At 42.0% G+C, this 21552-nt stretch overlaps 1 protein-coding gene and 1 pseudogene across 2 annotated transcripts in view; both read left to right on the forward strand.

Moving 5' to 3' along the window:
- The first annotated feature begins 260 nt into the window (after positions 1-260).
- LOC111971633 (probable G-protein coupled receptor 156) overlaps positions 261-21552 on the forward strand; it is a 31471-nt gene continuing 10179 nt past the window's right edge. For both annotated transcript variants that reach the window (XM_070448827.1, XM_070448828.1), the window contains exons 1-2: positions 261-674; positions 12546-12698. In XM_070448827.1, the coding sequence (XP_070304928.1) occupies positions 12582-12698 (117 nt within the window). In that variant the 5' untranslated portion in view covers positions 261-674; positions 12546-12581. The remainder of the gene's footprint in view (positions 675-12545; positions 12699-21552) is intronic.
- On the forward strand, positions 18364-19965 carry LOC139029277 (E3 ubiquitin-protein ligase TRIM39-like; annotated as a pseudogene).

Here is a 21552-nt window from a genome sequence, read left to right on the forward strand (position 1 = left end):
AAAAAAATACTAAATTAACAATTACGTTGATGACTTTTTGCAAATCCAATCAGTTTACCACGTTGATTCAATGTCAATAGAAATATAGTTGTTGTTTAAATGACGCGGAAACAACGCTGATGTAACCAGTTGTTGCCCACTGGGAGGCGACACAGGCAATTTCTATATCCGTGAGTTGGTTTCTCGGTTGGGGAACTCTGTCAAAAAGAAACAAATGGTAGTGTGTTGGGTGAAACTGCATTGTCAAATAACCCCTGTACTCCCATGTTCTTTATTTGCAAACAATATGTGCCCGCGAGTTGGCTACAGCTTCCGCGCTACCCACTAATTACAGCGACACACACACTCCCTCCCTCAATATCTCACTTCCCCCTGCTCATGAAAACTTCTTGCAATTCTGAATGTACTTTTTCTCACTGACACCAGGGCATATTTTGGGATAGGATTTAGGAGAGTTCTCATTTGTCATAAAAAGGATTATCAAAGAAGTCTTCGAATTGGATTCTTGGGAGTGTTTCACAATGGGTCGCAGTGGAGTTCTCGGAGCTAAACTTCACGGGACAGTTTGTTTTACTTCGTGAGACGCCAGCGATGGAGCGAGGACAGCGGCGAGGCGCCGGGACACTCTACGCACCATACTGACATTATTACCGGGAAGTTAGCTACTCCGTCAGGTTCGTCTACGTTATCTCTCTGTTTACTCGCTTCTCTCTCTTAATACGATTGATCCTTTATTATCGAGAGGAGGAATCATAGACCATAACACCGAAATTAGTTGCTAATCTGTGTGATTGTGCTATTGCAAAAATACCCACCCGATGTATCTATTTTTTAATCAAATAACGTTTGAAGATGTGCGTTAGAATCATAGCTTTTGAAATGGAATGTGATTTTAAATGAGATTTTCATGATAACATATGTGATAAACCAGTGCAGGAAAGTATGCCATTCATTGAGTTGGTGGTAGACTTTTGAGATCAAAAATTAGGATTTGAACCCTGCACGTTTTTTTTTAATTAAAGGCCCAGTGCAGTCAAAAACGTGATTTCCTTTGTTTTATATATATTTCCACTCTATTCGGTTGGAATAATACTGTGCAATTCCAGTAATGCCTGTCCTACTAGATTAATTAATTTATATTAATTAAATAAGAAAATGTATCAGCAAGTTAAAAGAGAACAAATATCCAGGGAATGATGGCCTTATTAGTGAATTCTATAAATATTTTCAGGAGGATATTGTTGAATTTATATTTAATGTTTTTAAGGAGGAAATTGATTTAGGGGTCCTGCCTGTTTTTATGACACAAGGACTCATTTCTGTAATCGCCAAACCAMACAAAGATCCTATGATAGAAAATTGGAGACCAATCACATTAATGAACAATGATGGAAAGCTACTTGCATCCATCTTTGCAGAAAGACTTAAAAAGGTCTTGACCAAATCATTGATGATACCCAGTCTGGTTTTATGAAGGGCAGACATATATGTAATAATATTCTACTAGTACTGGACTTGATAGACTACAATGAGCACATTATGAAAGATAGCTTTATTTTATTTGTAGACTTTTACAAGGCTTTTGATAGAGTTGAACATTATTTTATTTTTGAGACTCTTCATTTTTTATTTTTTTTKGTCAATATTTTCAAAGTGTAATTAAGACACTTTACAATAATAGTAACAGCTCTGTTAAATTATCCCATGGAACTTCACATTAGACGTGGAATTAAAGAAGGATGCCCAATTTCTCCTTTCTTATTTTTATTGGTTACACAAGTTATGGCACTTCATATAAATAAGGATAGTTTTAGGGGTAATCAGATACAAGATAAAGAGATAAAATGTTCACAATTTTTTTGAAAGATCATAATGAAGTCAGGAAAGCTATTGAGTGTATTAATGCCTTTTCACATGTATCTGGTTTATCTCTGAATATTAGGAAATGTGACTTAAACTCAGTATGTAATATCCCTGTAAAAGATGTGATCACATATCTTGGTATTAATGTACGCAAAGATCAGAAAGAAAGGGCCAATTTAAATTTCTCTCTTATTGCAGAGAAAATTGGGAAGAGATTTAACTCCTGGTTATTAAGAGATCTTTCTTTATCTGGACAAGTACTTTTGTCAAAATCTAAAGGTCTGTCCAGATTAGTTTATATCTCCCTTGCCTTGCATGTTCCTCTGTCAATAACTAAAATGGTTGATACCAAACCTCATTATTTAATAAAAGCGGTAATATGTAGCACCCAAAGTGAGGGAGGGTTGAATGCTCTGGATTTTAAAACCTCTAATATAATCTTTAAGATCAAATGGATACAATACTATTTAAGAAATAAGGATTGCATTTGGAATATAATCCCTCATTTAATATTCCAACAGTTTTGGGGTCTAGAATTCTTACTTAAATGCAACTTTGATGTGGGTAAGATCTCTATTAAGCTTGCTGACTTTCATAAACAAGTGCTTCTAACTTGGAACCTCATGTACAAACATAATTTTTCTCCACATAGATATACAATTTGGAATAATAAAGGCATAAATATAAAAACAAKTATTTTTTTCCAGAACTGGTCTGACAACAGCATTATCTCGGTTAAACAATTATTGAATAATGATGGACAACTATATGATTATCCAGAATTCAGGAGAACACACAATGTTACATTCTCTCCTGAGGAGTATCAAATTGTTGTTAGAGCTGTCCCTAAAGGTGCTATTCTTCTTTTAGGAGAATATAACAATACTCCAAGTGCAACTGTTGAGGATTTTGTAGCCTCAATACAGCTAGAAGGAATTGACATTTTAAACTCTAAATGTAATAACATGTATATAAGAAAACTATGTCAAGATGTTACTTTTCCCTCTGCTAAAATGTATTGGAATGCAGCCCTAGGACAAGGGAACTGGAACAAAGTCTCGTTGTTGTCTAGCAAATATTGTATATCTAATAAGGTGAAAGAAGTATCATACAAACTCATTCATAGAATCTACCCTGTGAAGACCTTTATTATAAACAGATTCAAAATAGCTTTTGATAATAAATGTGTATTTTGTGGTTGTGACCCAGAAACTCTTGACCATTTATTTTGGGATTGTTATGTCAGAAGATTTTGGAGTGAGTTAAAATATTTTATTTTAAAATAAACAACTATTAATTTTAATCTGAGAGACTCTGATATTCTGTTTTATTTTGAGCCAAATGATATGGACTCTGATTTAGCTTAATAAAAACAAAAATTATACAATTATCTGCTGCAGAGGATATATTCTGCCCTTGAATTGCATTCCCATGCAAAACTAGACAGATAGCTAACAACTAAGTCTTCAATAAAACTCCCAAGGCCTGTCTTTTCTTGAATGAATATATTAAAAATGTTTATGTTGTGAAACTGCAAAATACAGAAAATAATATACTTTAGTATTCAATTCACACCGACATACTGTAGCTGTACATTATACATTTAAAGTTGCATAAATACAAAGCACGTGCTAAGGTACCATGCATCTGGCATGATGCCAAACCATATAGCTAATTGTTACTCATATGGTAATTGGCTAACTCCTTTAATTACTCTAATAATGTACAACCATCTCTGTAGAATAACAAAGCATATTACACTAGAAACAGTAACAAAACTACAGTATTGTATATTTTATAATTCGTTTGCATGACGCACGAGCAAAGTAATACAGCTGACGGCACACATGAAAGGCATTGCAATTTGTGTGAGTAAATGCAACCAACCAACATTGATATGTAAGCAACTCTATCAATAACAAGATTATCATCACTAGCTAAATGCTTGAATCGAACTTACAAACAAATATTTTCCGAGGCTGAAGCGTGACAAGAAATAACTACACCGAAAGACAGCGTTGTTTTTAGCTGCTTCTATGCGTGCAGAACGAATTCTCTACTTCCTGTTTGCGTACAGTCTTTCTAAGTACCAGAAAGCTCCTCTAGGGGGCGAATAACACCATGGAACACAATGAAAATCCATTTTAACCATTGTAATAAAATTATCTGTTACCTTCTAACAGGATGGCAGCACAGGATACGTTAATTAGAGTTACCAGCCTCAGAAATTGCAACCCAAATAAATTCTTCACAGAGTTCAAGTAACAGACACATCTCAATATCAACTGTTCAGAGGAGACCTTCATGGTTGAATTGCTGCAAAGAAAACACTACTAAAGGACACCAATAATAAGAAAATACTTGCTTTGGCCAAGAAACAAGAGCAATGGACATTAGACTGGTGGAAATCTGTCGTTTTGTCTGATGAGTCCAAATTTGAGATTTCTGGTTCACACCCCCGTGTCTTTGTGAGACGCAGAGTAGGTGAACAGTTGATTTCCGAATGTGTGGTTCCCACCGTGAAGCATGGAGGAGGTGGTGTGGGGGTGCTTTGCTGGTGACACTGTCAGTGATTTATTTATTCAAGGCACACTTAACCAGCATGGCTACCACAGCATTCTGCAGCAATATGCCATCCCATCTGGTTTGCGCTATATTGGACTATCTTTTGTTTTTCAACAGGACAATGACCCAAAACACACCTCCAGGCTGTGTAAGGGCTATTTGACCAAGAAGGAGAGTGATGGAGTGCTGCATCAGATGACCTGGCTTCCACAATCACCTGACTTCAACCCAATTGAGATGGTTTGGGATGAGTTGGACCGCAGAGTAAAGGAAAAGCAGCCAACAAGTGCTCAGCATATGTGGGAACTCCTTCAAGACTGTTTGAAAAGCATTCCTCATGAAGCTGATTGAGAGATTGCCATGAGTGTGCAAAGCTGTCATCAAGGCAAAGGGTGTCTACTTTGAAGAATCTCAAATATAATTATAATTTTTTGGGTTACTACATGATTTCATATGTGTTATTTCATAGTTTTAAAGTCTTCACTATTATTTTACAATGTAGAAAATAGTAAAAAATTAAGAAAAACCCATGAATGAGTAGGTGTGTCCTAACCTTTGACTGGTACTGTACATATTATTCAATATTTTCATCCGAACTGCTCGCGAGGTCTGCATTGCTGTCACGCCTGCTCCTGCTCTCCCTCTCAGGTGCTTGAGTGTGCCAGGCTGCCTTTCATTACGCACACCTGCCACCATCATTACGCACTTCAGCGCTCATTGGACTCAGCTGGACTCCTTCACGTTTTGATTGCCTTCCCTATCTGTCTGTTTCCTCTGTTTCATCCCCGTGTCATCATTATTGTCATTTCCGTTTCCCCTGTCCAGACGCTGTCTGTATTCTGTTCCTGTCCGTTGTGATTAAATGTTCACTCCCTGTACCTGCTTCTCGTCTCCAGCGTCGATCCTTACAGAATGCTGACACCACTATACGAAGCATCAGGGAGGTTTTTGTTTTTTGTTTTGTTGGTGACTTTGGGTCTGGGTGCTGTCGCCAATGGAACCGGGGGTGTCTCAGTTGGCTCATCGGGCTTCCACGCCTTAGCTGGCTCGAGAGGTTTCCTTGTCCCGGTTGGGTCGGCAGGCTCCCATCCCACGTCATGCCTCAGCTGGCTCGTCGGGCTCCTACGCCTCAGTCGGCTCATCGGGCTCCCATCCCACATCATGCCTCAGCCGACCCATCAGGCTCTCACGCCTCAGCCGGCTCGTCGGGCTCCCACGCGTCAGCAGGATCGTCAGGCTTTCACGCTTCAGCCGGATCGTCAGGCTCCCATGCCTCAGCCCGCTCGCCAGGCTCCCATGCCTCGGTCGGCTTGTCAGGCTCACCCAGGGGGGGAGGGGGGGTACTGTCACACCTGCTCTCACTCTCCCTCTCAGGCTACCTTTCATTACACACACCTGTCACCATCATTACGCGCCTCATCGCACATTGGACTCACCTGGACGTTTTGATTGCCTTCCCTATCTGTCTGTTTCCTCTGTTTCATCCCCGTGTCAGCATTATTGTCGTTTCCGTTTCCCCTGTCCAGACGCTGTCTGTATTCTGTTCCTGTCCGTGGTGATTAAATGTTCACTCCCTGTACCTGCTTCTCATCTCCAGCGTCGATCCTTACAACAGCCAGGCGCTAAAATAGAACTTGGTTCTATTTTAGATGCTTAACTTACTGAAAGTCTCATCCTTCCTTCTACTCATTGATTTTTACAAGCATATACCCACGTGGGTGATTAAACGATGTGAAAGCTGAGCGAGGTCCACGCTCCATTCCAGTCAGTGGCGGTAATGCACCTTAAAGTTGGTTGCCAACCACCATATAAAATCCACAGAAGAGAAGAAGAAGAAAGAAAGATGATTGAGGAGAGATTCATCAAGTTTATTATATTTATCTCACAAGGACAAATTAGCTAGCAACAGCAAGCTAGCTAAATGTCCAAGAATGTTTCATGTGTGTTTCGACCTGTCCCCAAATTAATATAGTTGTTTTTGGTATTTTATCCTGTGAGTCATGAACGCGTCTGGTGGGGATAAACAAAATCAACATGCGCACAATGGCAGATTGTTGGTTCGATCAGCATGTAAGAGCTGTTTGAAAAGACTGCCTGTAATTTCAGCCTGTTTTGGTGACATCACCAGGCGGTAAATTAGTTAATAGACCAATAAGAGAGTTCCAAACCTCTCTGCCAATAACAGCTATTTTTCATTTTCCCCCTCCCAACTCAGACCACTCCCAGAGAGTTCTGCCAACATTTTTGCTTGCAAAATTGCTCTTTATTAAGAAGCTATTTTTGTTTCTTTTTTACCATTTTAATTTAAAACAATCACAGTAAGGTACTCAATTGTTACCCAGAAATTATTTTATATTGAGATAAAAATGGCTGCATTGAACATTTAATTGTTTTTATTTGAGATTTTAATATTTTTCACTCATTTTATTTTCTCAAATATTTTTTATCAGAGGATTATAAGACAAAGCAGTTTGTTTGAAAACATGCTTATTTTCAATCAGTTTAAAGTAAAACACATTCTGGAATTTATTTAATGTTTATGTGTATGGGAGACCGGGGATGAAGTTAACACTTTCAATATCTACAAGCAGAGACAAGATAGACTAACTCTGCACCAGCTACGATCTAAGCCCACATCATGTAGAGAAGGTGCTAAACCAAAGTAGGATGATTTTATTAGAAAAAATGTGTTTTCGAAGAGGGAAAGCAGAAAACCTAAACAAAAATCGAATCTATACATTTTCTCCACGTTGGCAAGGGCAAGCAATGCCAATAACTGCATTCTTACACTTGATCATCTTTAGAATAAATTGCTAAATGGACTACAGCGTGAGGTGGAATGTTTCAATATTGCCCCTGCAGAACACTGGCCGGGCTTTGTCCAGCTGTGCTAACCGCATGCAGTTCACCCATTGCTCCCGCGCCACCCGTCTAATCTTAAATGGAGAGAGGGGATTGGGTCAGGCAAACTGACAGGGACAATAAATGGATGAAACATAATTTCTCTATTGAAAAGGTGGACAATAGTAGAAACATAGCCACCTATCACTGACAGTCCTACTGGCCATTGATCTCTGACTGATTATGATAGCACATCATCTAACAGGTGAACATAATGGATGTAGCCGAGTGAGGTGACTAGTGAAGTTGTCACGAGGCTAACTATAAGCTCTTACAGTAAAGTTGTCTTCTCCGCCCGAGTCCAGGACAAATGTAGACAGAGACACACCTTATAACCATTATGCAGTGTACTGTCAAAACATGTCCGTCACCTTGCAGCCGGGGCTGGAATCGGGTTTCATGTGCATTGCTCATGCTGAACTCCGTGTTAGGTGTTAACTGACCTTTGTTGACCTCGTCAAGGTGCCACACTTTTCAACGTGGTTGAAACTGATGGAGAGGATTTTGAAAAACCGGTGGAAAGCCTCTTTGGCCCGGTTGTGTCTGCAGGAAATCCCAAAGCTGTGATCTAAACTGGGAAAATGATGAAAGGATACGAGGAAGGAAACTACAGGCATTTCTCAGACCCCCAGAAAAGAAACGGAAGAAGTCATTGTTCATTGGACAAGACAACTACAATTCATGTCATCTTAATCGGCCTAATTACGACTTATACCATATGCTGTCTGATATAAGGCATGGTTGTTTGTATGCTTACAGGCTTTGGTGGCATTATAGTAACTTGTGTCTTTTAACTGGTAGTTGTTGAGGGTTGTTGCCCAGAGAGGAAGCATGTACATTCTGATGATCCTTGTTTTAGTCGATAACTTATTTACCCACTGAAATTGAAAAACAATCCTGGCACTAGACCTCTGATTAAAGATCCAATGCAGCCACTTTAAAAAAATCTCAGTGTCAAATCATGTCTGAGTAACAATTAAGTACCTTATTGTGATTGTTTAGAATTAAAATGGTCAAAAATTTACAAAAATAGCTTCTTAGCAAAGAGCAATTTCTCAATCAAGAATTTTGCTAGTACTGTCTGGGAGTGGTCTGAGTGGAGGGAACTGAAAACTAGCTGTTTTTGGCAGAGAGGTTTCGTATTGGTCTAGTAACCCCTATACTCGTGGGAATTGGCCTATACGGATAGGGATAAATTGAAATGTTTCTTACAGAAGAAATATGGAAAGCATACAGTATGCATAACCATGGAAGCAATTAAAGGGAACAGTTTGGAGATTATGTGATTCTTTTTAAAACTAAAGGTTAGAACACAACGGTTCACCTGACACACGACCGAATCCAAACGTTACACTGTTGATTTTATGTGCATTTTACATTTTCTGTACTTTTTGCCACATTTGTTGATATCGCAATCTGAAAATACTCTGGATACATTCAGTAACATGATAACAATTTTCCTGGAGAATGTGGGGTAGATGCAACATAAGACAAAAAAATAACAAGGGTTTGAGTAAGAGGCCTAGTTTCACGCTTTTAATGTCACATGCACAAGTACAGTGAAATGCCAATTTCTTGGAAACTCAAAACCCAACCATGTAGTAATCAATAACAATGTAATACTAAAAATAACAAGGTAGAACAAAAACATAACATAATAAGAATATGAGAAAGTACGTAAGCATACTATATACAGAGTCAGTCAGTTTCAGTATTTACAATGGTCAGGGATACTGGAGTGATAGAGGTAGATATGTATAGGGGAAAGGTGACTAGGCATCAGGATATATAATAAACATAGTAGCAGCAGCGTATATGATGATTGTATGTGAGTGGGCGTGCATGTGTGTAGAGTCAGTATAAATGTATGTGCATATTGTGTGTGTGAGGAAATGATGGAGTGAGTGTTTGTGTGTGTGTTGGAGTGTCAGTGTGCTTGAGTGTGTACAGCCCTCTGAGTGTGCATAGAGACAGTGCAAAAATTTATTACAAGGGTCAACTCAGATAGTCTGTGTAGCCATTTTGTTATCTATTTAGCAGTCTTATGGCTTGGGGGTAGAAGCTGAGAATGCTGACACCACTATACAGAATGCTGACACCACTATACGAAGCATCAGGGAGGTTTTTGTTTTTTGTTTTGTTGGTGACTTTAGGTCCGGGTGCCGTTACCGATGGAACCGGGGGTGCCTCAGCTAGCTCGGCGGGCTTCCCACCTTAGCTGGCTCGAGAGGTCCTCTTGCCTCAGTTGGATCAGCAGACGCCCACCCCACGTCATGCTTCAGCCGGCCCATCAGGCTCCCACACCTTAGTGGGATCGTCAGCTGGTTAGCCAGGCTCCCACGTCTCTGCCGGTTCGTCGTGCTTCTACGCCTCAGCTAGCTTGTCCAGTGCCCATGCCTCGGCCGGCCCATCAGGCTTGCCCAGGTGGTATGCCAGGTGGTTCCCCTAGAGGGTGTGGTACTATCACGCCTGCTCCCGCTCCCCCTCTCTGGCGCTTGAGGGTGCCAGGCTGCCCTTCATTACGCACACCTGTCAACGTCATTACGCACAGCTGCTCAATATTGGACTCACCGGGACTCCATTACTTTGTTGATTGCCCTTCTATATCTGTCTGTTCCTCAGTTGGATCCCCCGTGTCAGCATTATTGTCGTTATATTCCCCGTCCAGACGCTGTTCTTGTTTTGATTTGATGTCCGTTTTCCCAGTAAATGTTCACTCCCTGTACTTACTTCTCGTCTCCAGCGTCGATCCTTACAGCTTGCTGTATAAAAAGGCAGACAGGGGTTGAAGCATTATTACTCTTTGATTGAACATTAGAATAGTCAAAACGAGTGACCTACTCGGCTTTGCGCTTGGTATGATCGTCGGTGCCAGGCGCGCCGGTTCCATTATCTCAGAAACGGACAGCCTCCTGGGCTTTTCACGCACAACAGTCTCTAGGATTTACCAAAATTGGTGCCACAAACAAAAAACATCCAGTCAGCGGCAGTCCTGTGGGTGAAAACAACTCGTTGATGAGAGAGTTCGAAGGAGAATGGCAAGAATCGTGCAAGCTAACAGGCGGCCACAAACAGGCATATAACAGCGCAGTACAACAGTGGTGTGCAGAAAGGCATCTCGGAAAGCACAATTCGTCAGTCCTTGTCACAAATGGGCTATTGCAGCAGACGACCACACCGGGTTCCACTCCTATCAGCTAAAAACAAGAAGAAGCGGCTCCAGTGGGTACGCCATCACCAACACTGGACAATTGAGGAGTGGAAAAACATTGCCTAGTCCGACAAATCACTTTTCCTGTTGTGTCATGCTGATAGCAGGCAGAATTTGGCATAAGCAGCATGAGTCAATGGTCCCATCCTGCCTGGTGTCAACGGTACAGGCTGGTGGCGGTGGTGTAATGGTGTGGGGAATGCTTTCCTGTCATACGTTAGGTCCCTTGATACCAATTGAGCAACATTTGAACGCCACAGCATCTCTAAACATTGTTCCTGACCAGGTGCATCCCTTCAAGTCTACAAGGGGATCTGACCCGGTACTAGATGGGTGTACCTAAAAAACTGGCCACTGAGTGTATATAAAACACAGGAAAATCTCATTTTTTGACTGCACTAGACCTGTGAGTAAAACAATGTAAGTCACACAGTATAGTGAGAATAGCCTACCCTGTCATCAGCCTGCGACTCTATCGATACTGAGAGACAGTCACTGCCCTGGGGATGTCTTAGTCAGCACACAGACAGTGACACATAAAGCACACACACACAATTGTCAGTTAGGAAACACATAAACACATTAATCTAAACCCAGGTACAGACAGATACACACACACTCACGCATATATGCACATACACACAACTATCACACAACTGTCATGTTCCATTGTGCATAATTATATCAGCGACATGTCAGTGTAACCCAGGTGTAACCTCATAAAACGCCTAAGATAATCCTATGGTTCTTCTAGCTGCTGCATGTTCTGGTTTATGGATCTATTTGTTGTTTATTTGTCAAGGACCAGACCACTCACTTATATGCAGGACCACTGTCTTGCATTGTAAGTTACCTGTCAAGCTCAATAACATCTGTGGTGTCCGGGTAAGTCACGTAGAACAGTATGATATTACTGTGAAACTAGTGCACAATAAATACACTCTCACATACATCTAAATGCTTCTCTTTGAAGTGTGGTCATATATTATGTCATTCAGCTCTGTGTTGTTTTGTAGAGACTGAGGACAAGCAGAAGCATGCAATCTTCCTCTCCAATTGGCCAAATCCTGTGCTCTTAGTCGGGTTTGGTCAGACCTCGCTGTGGCCTTCTAAGCATTGCCTTTCCCAGTAGCTTTCCTGAAGTTTCTGTGGTAATTGTCTTGTGTCCAATCTACCCTTATTCACAAAGCTGTGTAATTTTTACTGTCACATTAATTTAACATTTATATTTTAGTAATTTAGCAGACGCTCTTATCCAGAGCGACTTACAGGAGAAATTAGGGTTAAGTGCCTTGCTCAAGGGGCAGAGGCAGATTTTTCATCTAGTCGGCTCAGGGATTCAACCAGCGACCTTTCAGTTACTGGCCCAATGCCCTTAACCGCTAGGCTACCTTCCTCACACTCCATTCTGCCTACCTACCGCACACTCCTATATGAATCTAGTGTTTCAAAGTTCACTGTCAGTGTGTTTCCCCTTAGATTACACTACACTTCCCATGAGCAGTGTGACTGGCCGCTGCTAACACCATTCCTGTCCTGTTAGATGGGATTGGGACTTTTGTAATGGCTCCACCCTGTGGTGAGCATTGCGCAGTGTGCTGAGTTCATTTATTTATGTATTTATTTAACCTTTATTTAACTAGGCAAGTCAGTTAAGACAAATTCTTATTTACTATGACGGCCTAACAAAAGGCAAAAGGCCTCCTGCAGGGACGGGGGCCTTGGATTAAAAATCGAAATAAACAAAATAAAATAAATCTAAATAAAAATAAATAGTAGCAGGAGACTTGGGTATAGTTTTTTAAATCTAGCATTACTTCTGCACTCCTGTGTATTGTGAAACTCAATATTTCTACCCTGGTGGGAGACTGGGAAGAGAGCATAGGAGTTTAAGAATGGTATTAAATATATGTTTGTATCTCTCCTCTCAGTTTACGTGTAAGTGTCTGTATGTAGTATTGTAGTGTGTTGAAACAGTTAATGACAGCTATGTGTTGTTCCTCAGGATGTGTGTGTGAGGGCTGACAGACTGGGTCCAGCCATGGAATCAGAGAGGAACTGCAGCTCTTTCTGTGACTCCAGACTCTGCCTCATCCACCCTGGAGTCAATACACAGAAGGGCCTGGAGATACTGCAGAGACTATGTACCCTCAGCACGGTAAACACACGCACACGCACACACACATGCACACACACAAACACTTGTTTTTGTATTGACCTCTGTGCCCATTGCCCAAAGTGTCAGCCCACTGGGCACACAGTGGTTGAATCAATGTTGTTTCCACGTTGTTTCAATAAAATGACGTTGTGTCAACGTGGAATAGACGTTGAATTGACATCCGTGCCCAGTGGGAGGGTCAGGTGTAAGGTTGGTGTTACACCCTTCTAAATTATCTCTTTTCAATTTAATGAGCTAAACTAATAACATATCATGTGAACATTGTGATATTTTTATGACATAATTGTATTACAACTGTGAAAAAAGTATGTAGAGAGTTCACCCATATAAAAAGTAACTGACTCCTTTAAGAGATGGAAAAGGAAGCTCAATGTATTTCAATGTGGTGTCAGGAGGAGCCTGGTGCTGAAATGAAACTAAACAGCAGAGATGAATGTTGAGGACCCAAACACACTTTCTCCTTATACATTTCTTTGAGCACTAAGTCTCCTGCACTTGGAGTCGTCAGGATTCAAGAGCAAAACAAAGATCAGTCAACAACACCCATCGTCTCAGGTAAGAACCCACTGGGCACTGACTTCCACTCAACGTCTCTTCCACGTTGGTTCAACCCAACCAGTGTGTGCCCAGTGGGAAGAGAAAGAACAAATCTTCTCATGTTCTTATGTATCACAGCTACTCTTGTTTGCTCTGTGTTTAAAATTCCTGCTTTATTGTTKATTTAATAAATAAAATAAGTGAGAAGGAAATACATACAGTAAGTGTACATATTTTGTAAATGCTAAAATAACACAGATTTCTGACTCATTCAGGAAAGTTGATTTCACTTTCTGTTTGTTTGCAGGCATGGCATCATTTAGCACTGTACTGTCTGAAGATCAGTTCCATTGCTCTGTCTGTCTGAATGTTTTCAAGAATCCAGTCACAACCCCATGCGATCACAACTTCTGCATGGCTTGTATCAACGAATACTGGAGAACCAATGTCATGTGCCAGTGTCCACTGTGTAAGCACACATTCCCCAAAAGACCTGAGCTAAATGTCAATACTTTCATTTCTGAACTGGTTGATCGCTTCTGGGCACCAGGTCAAGGGAATGACACCAACCACTTGGAGCAAGCGGTGGAGAAGTGAACTGCGACTTCTGCATTGGAGGGAAGGTCAAGGCCATGAAGTCTTGTCTAAATTGTCAGGCTTCATACTGTGAGACTCACCTGGAGACTCATAAGAATGTCCCAGCTTTAAAGAAACACAAGCTGATCAACCCTGTGGGGAATCTTGAAGAACGATTGTGTAAGAGGCATGATAGACCTCTGGAGCAGTTTTGTAAGACTGACCAGACATATGTGTGTCAGTTCTGCACAGAGACTGACCACAATGCCCACAACATCGTCTCTCTAGTGGACGAAAGTAGAGACATGAAAGCTCAGCTGGAAAAGATTGGCGTTGATGTGAAGCAAATAATTCAGGGTCGACTGCAGAACGTTAAGGAGATTAAAGGAACAGCACAGTCCAACAAAATAAATGCAGAGGAAGAGATAAAGGAAAGCTTGCAGGTCTTTACAGAATTAATGTGCTCTATTGAGAGTAGCCAGGCTGAGTTTATTGAGGCGATTTGAGGAGAAGCAGAAAGCAGCTGAGAGGCAGGCTGAAGGGCTCATTAAAGAGCTGGAGACGGAAATCACTGAGCTAAAGCAGTGACGCTCTAAGCTAGAGCATCTCTCACACACCAGGGACTACCTTCACCTGCTCCAGAGCTTCCCATCCCTGAGCAAAAATAACCACCAAGGACTGGTCGGAGATCAGGATTCAGAGTGTTGAGTATATCGGAACTGTGAGGAACGCTGCGAGGACGGCTGGCTCTCAGTTTGAAGAGACACTGAACAAGGAAGTGAAGAGGTTATGTGATGCTGAGCTGAAGATGATACAGCAGTGGTCAGTAGATGTAAGTCTGGACCTTGATACTGCCCACCCAAATCTTCTCCTCTCTGAAGATGCGAAACAAGCAAGACATGCTGGTAGAAGACAAAACCTCCCTGGCAACCCATAAATGTTTTTCTACATTTCCAGCGTCCTGGGAAAGGAGGGCTTCTCCTCAGGGAGATTCTACTACGAGGTGCAGGTGAAGGGAAATACTCTCTGGAGTGAAGGAGTGGCCAGAGTGTCCATCAACAGAAAGGTTATTGCAGCCAAGCCTGAGAATGGACTCTGGACTGTCCAGCTGGGAAAGGAATGTCTACCAGGCCTGCATCACAGACTCTACCCCCCTCTCCCTGAGTAAGAAGCCCCAGACGATAGGGGTCAATGTGGACTATGAAGAGGGTGAGGTCTCCTTGTACGATGCTCATACCAAGTCTCGTATCTACTTGTTTACTGGTTGTACCTTCACTGACAAACTTTACCCATACTTCAACCTTGGGTTTTGTGGCATTGATAAAATGTCAGCACCATTGATCATCTCTCCGGGAGACAATCTGATTGAGATTTCACAACCTCACCCAGCCAACATTTATCCATCCAACCCCGGTTGTACGTACTGCCAAATCCTCAAAAACAACGATGGAGGAAGCTTGGAGGAAGCTCTGGTGGACATTCCTGCAGTTAGCATGCCAATTGCACGCTCCCTCAAAACATGAGACATCTGTGGCATTGTGTTGTGTGACAAAACTGCACATTTTAGAGTGGCCTTTTATTGTCCCCAACACAAGGTGCACCTGTGTAATGATCATACTGTTTAATGAACTTCTTAATATGCCACACCTGTCAGGTGGATGGATCATCTTGGCAAAGTAGAAATGCTCACTAACAGGGATGTAAAATTTAGTGCACAAAATTTGAGAAAAATAAGCATTTTATGCGTATGGAACATTTCTGGGATCTTTTCTTTCAGCCCATGAAATATGGGACCAACAATTCACATGTTGCGTTAATATGTTTGTTCAGTGTATATACTGTATACAGATTGTATCTTGCTCAGAAATCTGGAATCACATTTGCTGGATATTGTAGTATATTGTGATGTCTTTTACGATTGAATGATGACAAACTGAACATGTAGCTTCTTACTAATCCTGCCCCAATATATGCATCTGTATCTGAAAAATAGTGTGTGAAAATATTACATTTAATCATCTTTGCATGAATAAAATTATCTGAAATGGGCACACTGCTTTTCGATATCTTTGTTATTTGGTCAAATCCTCAGTAAATCTTCTGTGGCTACAACAAAAACAGTGTTATGAACTCCTACATAATATGAACAGAAAGTGTGAAGGTATTGGATAAATGGCAACCATAAAGATACATGGTTCAGCTGACAGTCATGTTAAGGGTTAATTCATCCATGTACTTTACCTTTGAGAGAAGCTGCAGTACAGCTTAGCAGTAAGACACAGGGACAAGCCATGGTAAATGGCACTCTAAAGTGAGACTGGAGAACTTTATGCTTAGGCATAACAAAATGCCCTCACAGATCACTCTACAAGAGTGAGTACAAAATATACTGACTTTGACACGGCTGCACCTTCTGAATACACACACAGAGGTGAGTGGAAGTTTGTAAAAACAGCTAGCTGGAGCTTGTCTGAGCAGTCAGCTGTGAATGCCCTCACCCGCTAGTAATTATTTCTGTTTGTTAAGATTCTGACTCGCTACAGGCAGATATGTCCATATCTAGAGTTTTATTGGCTCTTGTTCACCACCACACACCAGCACACACAAACACATAGAAGTGGTCTTTGTGATACATATGAAGGAATGGACTTGTCGTTTTAATGGATGCACGCAAATCTTCCTAGTAAACACACTGACAACTTGGTCGGCAGCCAAACTTGCATCTTCTTCTATGTCTTCTATGACATAATGGTGGTCCGCAAACCAACGTTAAAGGTGCATGCTGTCCCCTACTGTGCTGGAGTGTGTGGGCAATCACGGTTTACAACATGTCTAAATCCTCCTACCTAACTCAGTACTTCTGAGACAATAAAAAAGAGCCCTACTAACTTCTAATAAACCCTCCCCCATCCCCCAAATCCCTTCCACCCCCCCAACCTCAATGACCCTACACTTCAATCTTTCCCTCTCTTCAACATACTTACAACAATATAACAGCACATGCTCCATCGTTTCATCGACAATACAGTCCAGACACAAACCATTCACATGCTTGCCAACCAGATGTAATAACGAGTTCAATGTACACTGTCCTAAGTGGGGCCTCCCGTGTGGTGCAGCTGTTTAAGGCACTGCATCACAATGCTTGAGGCGTCACTACAGCTCCGGGTTTGATCCCAGGCTGTGTCACAGCCGGCCGTGACCAGGAGACCCATGAGGCTAAGCACAATTGGCTCAGCATCGTCCGGGTTAGGAGAGGGTTTGGCCGGCCGGGATTTCCTTGTCCCATCACGCTCTAGCGACTCCTTGTGGCAGGGCGGGCACATGCAAGCTGACTCTGGTCGCCAGCTGGACGGTGTTTCCTCTGACACTTTGGCCTGTCAAGAAGCAGTGTGGCTTTGCAGAGTCGTGTTTCGGAGAACGCAGGGCTCTCGACCTTCGCCTCTTATGAGTCCGTAGGGGAGTTGCAACGATGGGACAAGACTGTAACTACCAATTGGATATCACGAATTTGGGGAGGAAAAAGGAGTAAAGGTACAAACAAACAAAAAAATGTCCTAAGCACAATCGAGCAAACACCACCTCTTCCTTCTTAATCTGACCTCTGAATCTTGGTCCACCGACCTTTCTTTGGAGGGCAAATAAATACCGGCCCTTGGGAACTTGCGTCTTCATCTGCCGACAGCGATGGCCACTCTGACCTGGAGTGGGAGGGGTCACAGTCCAAATGTGCATTTGGGCACTCTGATTGGTGGAAACCAGGATGTTGTGATAGACAGCTGAGAAGGGAAGAAATCACACTAATGAGTCTGTGGGGAAAGTCACGTGCATAGGCATGGCCTTTTTTTGCAGGTTATTTAATTTGTGCAGCATTGCGTCTGTTGTATGTTATGTTTAGGGCCTTGTGTCTTGCACAATCATGTGACATGCCTGGATTTTAACCTATGTTCTAAGATTTTTCATCAAACTGTCCCCATTTCTTTTTATATCAGATGGTCCAGCACCATCCTCAGAGAACTGCTTAAATATTTGTTGTAATTCTCATTTATGGATAACGCTTTTAAATGCAGGATAAAATCTTGCTATGTCACGTGATTGCTCAGAACACAGGGCCTTAGTTATGTTGCTGTTTATTCAAGTTTCAACACCTGTCACAGCCCAGTTATAAATATCGTGAAGGGGATAAATACAGTTCAATTGAGTTTTTGTATTACATTACACTTCACTGTGTTATGCTGATCGACAGATTGAACAAGTGGGAATGTCCTCACAGTGCCCTTTCTTGTTTTTATTTCTTAATAAATATTTGTTCCTAAACACCATATTTCTGAATAAAATATAAAACCATAATGATACGTTAGTACTACTGTTTACATGTATTGTGAAAGCTAGTTGGGCATAACTGCGTAGTGTGGTTGTCTACAACCGTACACTAGAGAAAAAATTACAGTAAAAAATTCTGGTGTCAAGAGCCAAGAGATTTCATAAAGTCCCATGTAGTTTTTTGTTGGATCTCTTCCCAGACCCAGACATGGCTTCCACCAGCAGCCTGCTGTCTCAGGAACAGTTCCTGTGCCCCATCTGTCTATATGTGTTCACCAGCCCAACCCCATGTGGACACAACAAGGACTGCATACATGGGTACTGGCATACCACCAGCCCGTGTCAGTGTCCCATGTGTAAGCAGAAATTCAGCAGAAGACCTGATCTCAAAGTCAATACTTTCATATCTGAAATGGCCAATCAGTTCAGGAGGTCAGTTGAAACGAGTGCGACTGCTACTTTYTACCCAGGACCAACCGCTGAACCAAGCCCAACCCCAAGCTGCCCAATGCGGAGAAGTACCCTGTGACATCTGCACTGGGAGGAAAGGCAAGGCCTTGAAGTCCTGCCTGGAGTGTCGGGCCTCGTGATGGGAGATTCACTTGGAACCTCACCACGTACTGACCACCTTCAAGAAACACAACCTGATCAAGCCTGTGATGAACATGGAGGACAGAGTGTGTAAGAGGCAGCAGAAGCTTCTTGAGCTGTTCTGTAGAAGTAACCAGACGTACATGTGTCAGGTATGCACTGAGAAAAGACAAGAAACACAACACTGTCCCATTGGAGAAGAAAAGGAGGCTTCATCTAGCGAACATGGAAGATGTCATGCAGCAGATGATTCAAGGTCGACAGCAGAAAGTGAAGGACATCAAAGACACAGTACAATCAGGCAGAATAAATGCAGAGAGAGATATTAGGGAGAGCTTGGAGGTCTTTACTGCTCTGGTGCGCTCCATTCAGAGAAGCCAGGCTGAGCTCATTGAGGTGATTGGGGAGGAGCAGAAAGCAGCAGAGAGGCAGGCTGAAGGAGAGACACTGAGCTGGAGCAGCTCTCACACACTGAGGACCACCTTCACCTCATCCATAGCTTCCCATCCCTGTGCACTCCTCCTCTCACCAATAACTGGTCTGAGATCAGTGGTCAATGTGTTGTGTACGTAAAAACAGTTAGGAGAGCTGTTAGTAGTGCTTGGTCCCCGTTTGAGAAGTCACTGAAGAATGAAGTGAAAAGATTGTGTGACACAGATCTTACAAGAATTAAGCAGTGTGCCGTGGATGTGACCCTTGACCCTGATTCAGCTACCCCAAACTCTTCCTCTGACAACGGTAAACAAGTGGCCCAYGGCAAAACAGCGCTGAACCTCCCTGACAACCCTGAGAGGTTTTACCCTTGTCTCAGTGTCCTGAGGAAGGAGGGCTTCTCCTCAGTGAGGTGCTACTACAAGGTGCAGGTGAAGGGTAAGACCAAGTGGGACATAGGAGTGGGGAGAGAGTCTGTCAACAAGAAAGGAGGGAATAGCCTAAACCCTGAGCGTGGCTACTGGACAGTCGGCCTGAGGAACAGGACTAAGTACTGGGCTCTGCAGACCCCCCTGTCCCCCTGCCACTGGTCGAGAAGCACCAGAGGGTGGGGGAGTATGTAGACTGGGAAGGGGGGAATGATGTGGAGTCCAGGTCTCATATCTACTCATTCACAGTTACATCTTCGCAGAGAGACTCTGTCCATACTTCAACCCCTGAAAGAATAACGGTGGGGTCAGCGCCATTGGTGATCTCACCCGTCAGTGACCTCATTTCCTCACCTTAAACTTCCACCTCTACTTAGAAGAGGACACTGAGGCCTTTTCTCATGTGCATTTGCGCAACTCCTGCATCGTCTGTCTCTCTCCTCTGTCATCTCTCCTCTGTCCTCTGTCCTCTGTCCTCTCTCCTCTGTCTCTTTTTGAAAAATGTCAAAGGTAATGAAGGAGACGCGGCGAGGAGAAGGAAAGTGGACAAAAATGAGCTTGCATGAAATCGCTCATCATCAGGCAAATGATGTTCACAGGGTGGAATCCCAAAATAAATGCATTAAGTGAAATGTAAAAACAAATGTAGCTTGGAGGTAAAAACAAATGTTGCTTGTTCTGCAAGACATTTTATAGATAAAAGGATAAGTAGCATATCATTTTTWAATGTTTGCATGCTGTTCTCCTTCAAGGAAACAATAGCTGGTTCAAAGGGGGAGTGGCAGATTTCAAAACTCTTCCGCAAATGGCTCCGGTAGAATACACTTCCTCACAAAAAGGAGCCAATCGAGGAGACTGTCTTTCATTTGCCTACTAACGAATTGACACTCTCCTCGTCCACTCAGCCACCAGGGTTGGGGAGTAACAGATTACATGTAATCCGTTACATGTAAGGGATTACAAAAAAACGGTAACCATAATGCGTTATGTTACCAGCAAAAATATTGTAATCAGATTACAGATACTTTTGAAAAACTAGATGATTACTTCGGGGATTACTTTTAAATTCCGAAAGGATGTTTGCGGCAAAACATATTTGACACTTCTCTGTTTTCTCAATGACATTCAAATCATAATTGAAAAAAGTCGCAAGTTTAAATTCGTTCCACCTGAGTGAGTCTGACCACAAGTCAGAGACCACTATGATGACACACCAAATGTCTTTGATGGATCGCAAACAAAGTGCAGGAATAGGCTTTTGTAGGCTACAGTCCAAGCTATGTCTTCCAATGGTGCRACTGCTGTCGGCATTCAAAGATGAACCAACTTGATTAAACGCTTGGAGGTAAGGATGACAGCAGAGGTGTAGCCTACAGCGATATGGATATCACTTATTATTGATATCTACATAGTGCATTGATGTGAATCACACTGCTGCTCTCTCGTTTTCGCATTAATGGTTAAATTCAAGAATTTTAAGCTACCTATCAATCATTGTTTTTGAAACCAGTGGACAGACAGTGAAAAATGCGCTCTTGCAACAGCTGCATAGTGCAGATCCAAGCCTATGGAATAAAAGTGGCTGATCTAATTGCTCAATCTAATTCATGCTGATAAAAAAAGTATAATCCATAGGCCTAATGGACACATGCTCAAACTCGCACACTTTTGATAGACTTAAAGGGGCAATCTGTAGTTGATACATCCAATTTTGGACATAAAWTATATTTATTAATGTAAAGATAACATTTAATCGCAGTATTATATGTCGTAAAAAGCGATGGGTTAGAAGAAGCCTACAAAACCAACCCATAAAGTAAAATGTAACATCCATWTATGGSMAGCTATGTAAACTTTAACATTGATTTATCCTGCAATAGATGTCGTTCAATTGGTAAGATAGATTTTTGTCTTCTTCTAATGCCTCTYAAGGGGAAAGTAATCTA

This window comes from Salvelinus sp. IW2-2015, linkage group LG2, assembly GCF_002910315.2.
Source record: "Salvelinus sp. IW2-2015 linkage group LG2, ASM291031v2, whole genome shotgun sequence".
In the NCBI taxonomy this organism is placed as follows: Eukaryota; Metazoa; Chordata; class Actinopteri; order Salmoniformes; family Salmonidae; genus Salvelinus; species Salvelinus sp. IW2-2015.